This window comes from Salvelinus alpinus, chromosome 8 (genome assembly GCF_045679555.1).
Source record: "Salvelinus alpinus chromosome 8, SLU_Salpinus.1, whole genome shotgun sequence".
Taxonomy (NCBI): domain Eukaryota; kingdom Metazoa; phylum Chordata; class Actinopteri; order Salmoniformes; family Salmonidae; genus Salvelinus; species Salvelinus alpinus.
Genome location: NC_092093.1, coordinates 67,795,073 through 67,801,072, shown reverse-complemented (window position 1 = coordinate 67,801,072; position 6,000 = coordinate 67,795,073). Strand labels below are relative to the sequence as shown.

At 42.3% G+C, this 6,000-nt stretch overlaps 1 protein-coding gene across 5 annotated transcripts in view; it reads right to left on the bottom strand.

Annotated features, from left to right (window-relative positions):
• Positions 1–976: 976 nt before the first annotated feature.
• LOC139583570 (receptor-type tyrosine-protein phosphatase N2-like) overlaps positions 977–6,000 on the bottom strand; it is a 278,697-nt gene continuing 273,673 nt past the window's right edge. For all 5 annotated transcript variants that reach the window (XM_071414794.1, XM_071414797.1, XM_071414792.1 and 2 more), the window contains one exon: positions 977–4,660. In XM_071414794.1, the coding sequence (XP_071270895.1) occupies positions 4,589–4,660 (72 nt within the window). In that variant the 3' untranslated portion in view covers positions 977–4,588. The remainder of the gene's footprint in view (positions 4,661–6,000) is intronic.

Sequence of the window (6,000 nt, the reverse complement as noted above, 5' to 3'; positions counted from 1 at the left end):
AGTTTGGTTGAATTACAAGGTGCAACGTTAAATTCCCAATCGTGGGTGGAATCCGATTGGCTAGGCTAGGTAGTTTTAGATGTGATTATCGCAGTGAAAGGAGAGTTTTACACTATAAAACTTACTCAGCTGTTCAAGCAGCTGCTTTGTGGCTGTGCATCATAGAGGTGGGTTGTTGTTACAGAACCAAACACCTGCTGATCAATGGATGAGTAACACAACAAGCTTACGAACATGCCACTTGGCCATGGAGAGCATACGGAAATCCCAAGTGTTTGCTGGGAGCTGGCTGGGATGCTTTCCAGGATTACCCCCCCCCCCCCCCCAAAAAAAGGGGCCTGGTGTTGTTGAGAATGAATGGGGAGAAAATTGCTGAGGCAGTCTCTCATGTCTATCCAAGGCCCTGATAACTTTGATCTTCTTCACAAACAAATAAGGTTTTAAACTAGTTTGCGCTGCTGGGCAATATCCTTGTCCCTCGTTCGCTTTCTTCTTCTGTCTGTCTGGTAGAAATGCTGATCCTGTGTAAACTGCTCCAATATGAATAGTTATGCACAAGTGTACGGCAATGACTTGTGAGTAGGAATATGGACAGCCACCATGTGCTCTTTCAGAAACTGAAAAGCGCTATGACAACTTAGGAAGTAAAGATGATCAGTGCCCTGCTCTCGGTGTAATAGGCTACACAAACCTGATGTGAGATTGAAATGAAGACAATCTGATTGTCGTCTCCCATACAGCTGCCCAGAACTTTCTCTCCTGGTATTACCCTCTAATGTATCTCAGTGGGTGAAACACTGGGCTGATTATCTGTTTCATTGCCTGCCCTGTCTCTCAACTGACAAAAGGTGGTGAGCCAAGCATTTCATCTGTCCAGGCATGGAGTTCTATAAATACCACTGCTTTCTTCACGTGGGTTAAGCCTGAGGAAGACCTTCGGGTGGATGTGTTGCAAAATAAACTGCAGGAGAATTCATCAGCGTGCGGGTATCTATCTTTATTTCAGCCATGGCATTCAGTCAATGCACTCACCCTCTGGTAAAAGAAGCCGGCTTTTATTCAACTGATCAAATGCAATCTTCCTTTTAATGTTTTCTAAAGAGCTACAGTAGTGGAACAGTTGACAGACAAAGGTCTGGTCAACCGTTCTATGGTTTATTATCAATCTGATAGAATTTTGTTTCCACACAAAATATGTAATTTTCATTGACAAGTTCAGTAAACATTTTAATAGCACAACAAAGCTTCCAATAATTTATATTCTATACATGGACTTTACCTGTACACATGAGTCACAATATTCTGTCGATTAAGAGGACAAAACAAACATATTAACAATGCCAATATAATTCAGGTTAATCATATCACATCACATTGTTAATATCTATATTGCTCACTCTACACTGAGTGTACAAAACATTAAGAACACCAGCTCTTTTCATGACATAGACTAACCAGGTGAAAGCTATGATCCCTTATTTATGTCACTTGTTGAATCCACTTCAATCAGTGTAGATGAAGGGGAGGAGACAGCTTAGTTAAAGAAGGATTTTTAAGCCATGAGATAATTGAGACATGGATTGTGTATGTTTGTCATTCAGAGGGTAACTGGGCAAAACAACTCAATATTCGGAAGTTCTTCATAATGTTTTGTACACTCATTGTATGTATTTATAATCATTACATTTCAGTGAATTTAAATATTAACGGTATTTAATTAATATACAAAACAATGTACATAACAAACAAATGCAGTCTGCACAAGAGAACAACTAAGACCTAGATTAAATCAGATCAGATTAAATCAGATCAGATTAAATCAGATCAGATTAAATCAGCGATTGCAGACATCCACATAGAGGATGTTTTGGCTGTGTCCGGAGGTTGAATTGCCTTGGAGCCGTGAAATCGGTGAGCAGCTGCTCTTAGTCATTGTCATGAAGCCACACCCGCCCCAATCGTGTCAAAGTTCATAACGAGACATTGTAGGCTATATAGAAATAATGATGATCGAATTGAAAAATCATTCAACAAAATAACATCTCACATTCCAGGGTTCGAACTGCATGGCTGCATGGGATTTCTGATCATGCGACTCTGCGCAGCCAATGGCAATGTCCGCTTTAGGTATAATTCCAGGAGCTGCCTGTGGCTTTGACAGCTCTTAACGCAGTTCCACCTCCGACACAGTCAAAACAACTGCGGTGCGGATATTGGCTAAAGCGTATCTGACTAAATTGAGCCTCACATACAGGCCCTGTTTAAACACTTCCGTCCTACTTAAAGTTATCACAGATATGAATCGGTTGGATTGGGGGAAAGTAATAGGGTGGTGGCACAGCCAGAAGAGGACTGGCCACTCCTCGGAGCCTGGTTCCTTTAGGTTTCTTCCTAGGTTCCTTCCTTTCTAGGGAGTTCTTCGAGGGGTGGGTATCTGTACACTACCGGCCCATAGTTTTAGAACTCCTACTCTTTCAAGGGTTTTTCTACATTGTAGAATAATAGTGAAGACATCAACACTATGAAATAACACATATGGAATCATGTAGTAACCAAAAAAGTGTTAAACAAATCAAAATATATTTTATATTTGAGATTCTTCAAATAGCCACCCTTTTCATTGATGACAGCTTTGCACACTCTTGGCATTCTCTCAATCAGCTTCATGAGGTAGTCACCTGGAATGCATTTCAATTAACAGGTGTGCCTTCTGGAAAAGTTAATAGGTGGAATTTCTTAATGCATTTGAGCCAATCAATTGTGTTGTGACAAGGTAGGGGGGGTATACGGAAGACAGCCCAATTTGGTAAAAGGCCAAGTCCATATTATGGCAAGAACAGCTCAAATAAGCAAAGAGAAATGACAGTCCATCATTACTTCAAGACATGAAGGTCAGTCAATCAGGAACATTTCAAGAACTTTAAAGTTTCTTCAAGTGCAGTCACAAAAACTATCAAGCGCTACGATGAAACTGACTCTCACGACGACCACCACAGGAAAGGAAGACCCAGAGTTACCTCTGCTGCAGAGGATAAGTTCATTAGAGTGACTAGCCTCAGAAATTGCAGCTCAAATAAATGCTTTACAGAGTTCGAGTGACAGACACATCTCAACATCAACTGTTCAGAGGAGACTGAGTGAATCAGGCCTTCATGGTCGAATCGCTGCAAAGAAACCACTACTAAAGGACACCAATAAGAAGAAGAGACTAGCTTCGGCCAAGAAACACGTGCAATGAACATTAGACCGGTGGAAATTTCTCTCTGGAGTCCAAATTATAGATTTTTGATTACAACTGCCGTGTCTTTGTGAGACGCGGTGTGGTGAACGGATTATCTCCACATGTGTAGTTCCCACTGTAAAGCATGGATGAGGAGGTGTTATCGTGTGGGGGTGCTTTGCTGGTGACACTGTCTGTGATTTATTTAGAATTCAAGGCACTCTTAACCAGCATGGCTACCACAGCATTCTGCAGCGATACGCCATCCCATCTGGTTTGGGTTTATGGGACTATAATTTGTAATTTCATTATAATTTCAAAAGGATAATGACCGAACATACCTCCAGGCTGTGTAAGGGCTATTTGACCAAGAAGGAGAGTGACGGAGCGCTGCATCAGATGACCTGGCCTCCACAATCCCCCGACTTCAACCAAATTGAGATGATTTTGGAAAAGTCGGACCCCAGAGTGATGGAAAAGCAGCCAACAAGTGCTCAGCATATGTGGGAACTCCTTCAAGACTGTTAGAAAAGCATTCCAGGTGAAGCTGGTTGAGAGAATGACAAGTGTGCAAAGCTGTCATCAAGGCAAAGGCTGGCTACTTTGAAGAATCTCAAATATAAAATATATTTAGATTCGTTTAACACTTTTTTGGTTACTACATGATTCCCTATGTGTTATTCTACAATGTAGGAAATAGTAAAAATAAAGAAAAACCCCTTGAATGAGTAGGTGTTCTAAAACGTTTGACCGGTAGTGTATATCACTTACAGATTCTCAAGGAAGGAAGGATGCATTTCGAATGTATTTGAACAGGGCCATAGAATGTGGTTCAGAACTTCAATAGTAAAGATCACATCGACATTGTTCTTTGAAGCATCTTCTCTATATACAGGACACAGATGTTCAGGCCTTGAATACAATATCATATTCATCACACATCAATAACCAATTATCTGATTCTTAGTATAATAGATTATTCAGATCACAAAGAGATAGAGAGAACACATGTGACCTTGTCTAGCTATCTGTAAGTGGTACTGGAACACAACTGCAAACAGAATACATCACACTTAAGAAGACCATGTCGGTCAAGTATCTGGCACAACGTTCATAAGTATACCAAGAGCGAGAATCAGAGGAGAGAGAAACAAGAGAAGATAGGTAGGTATGTCCGAAATGGCACCACAATATTCCCTACATAGTGTACCACTTTTGACCAGACCCTTATGGGCCCTGTTCAAAAGTAGCGCACTACATAGGGAATAGGGTGCCATTAGGGGCGTAAGCGAGATGTCAGACTTGAGTGGGCAGAAAAACATGTGTTTAGACAGCGAGACGTGGCACGGTGTGGGGCGGCGTCGAGTTTCACTGTGGAAGAGCCTTTAGGATGGCATTCACCTCCTCCGCTACGGCTGTCAGTGCAAGCTCAAACTGCTCCTGTAGAGAGAGAGAGAGAGAGAGAGAGAGAGAGAGAGAGAGAGAGAGAGAGAGAGAGAGAGAGAGAGAGAGAGAGAGAGAGAGAGAGAGAGAGAGAGAGAGAGAGAGAGAGAGAGAGAGAGAGAGAGAGAGAGAGAGAGAGAGTTGTTCAGTGGCTGGTTTATAACTACCTCTTGTCCGGTGTGTAAAGGTATACGACTGTCAGTGAGTCATACCGTAGTGACACTTTGTCTAATGCCCCCTTGTTGTGTTGTGGCTACAGAGACAATGGAGGGAGCAGTTGTGCCCTTCTCCGAGCTCCCTCTCTGAGTGTGTGAGTGAAGTCAGTGCCACTGTAGACCCAACCAGGGATGTCTTTAAATAAGCCTCTAAGGCCTAGATTCAATCGCATCCATTCTAGCCGACACCCGCATAGCTGATGTTTTGGCAGCGGAACTGCGTTAGAGCTGTCACTGGACGTTGCCATTGGACGCACCAAGTCACATTAGTCAAAATCACATGTAGCCATGTTACAAGTTTGAACAATGGCATGTGTGATGTAATCTACACCTTGATTAGGCTGATATAAATGCTGATTATTTCATTTTTTTTTATTATTTCTATATAGCCTACACTTTCCCGTAACTTACGTGGTTGGAACGGGTGTGGCTTCTAGACAATGGCCACAAGAGCAGCTGCTCACCGATTTGACAGCTTCAGTGCAGTTACACCTCCGGCACCTCCAAAACACCAGCTACGCAGGTGTTGGCTAGCGCGGGTTAGCGCTTGAACTGATTGAATCTAGGCCCTAAGTCAACTCTTCTCTCAAGTGTGTGTGTGTGACTCACTGTGCTCCCTGAAGAGCACAACAGGGCCGATCGATTTTCACCCTGAAGACCTACTGTTTCACATTCCACTCCTCAACTCTCATTCAGCCTGCAGGCGCTAAAATAAACTCACCGAAGAGAGGTAGGCGTTCACAAGAATCCGGCTTCAGAATTGTCAACACAAAACATGCCACATTTTCACCTCGGGAAAAATAAAATCTATACTGAAGAGTTCTTTACAACAAGTAATGTCGACAGTTTTTTTTGCTTAGGTTCTTCCTATTTTTATAGGTCTTTATACAGGACCTTTAATAGCTGTGGTTAATTTAAAAAATAGATAGACGCTGCTTCGCCTATCGCAGATCTAAGCTTTAAGGTGCATTATGGTGGCCTAGGAAGAGGGTTTTACATTTCCACCACTGGAGGGAGTCAAACGTCTGTCTTCACCACAAAGTTACAGGATGCTTGCTTGAGCATAGAGTGAGTAAGTATTGTCTATTGGTATGACAAAAGTGTAACGCTGTAATATCTAAC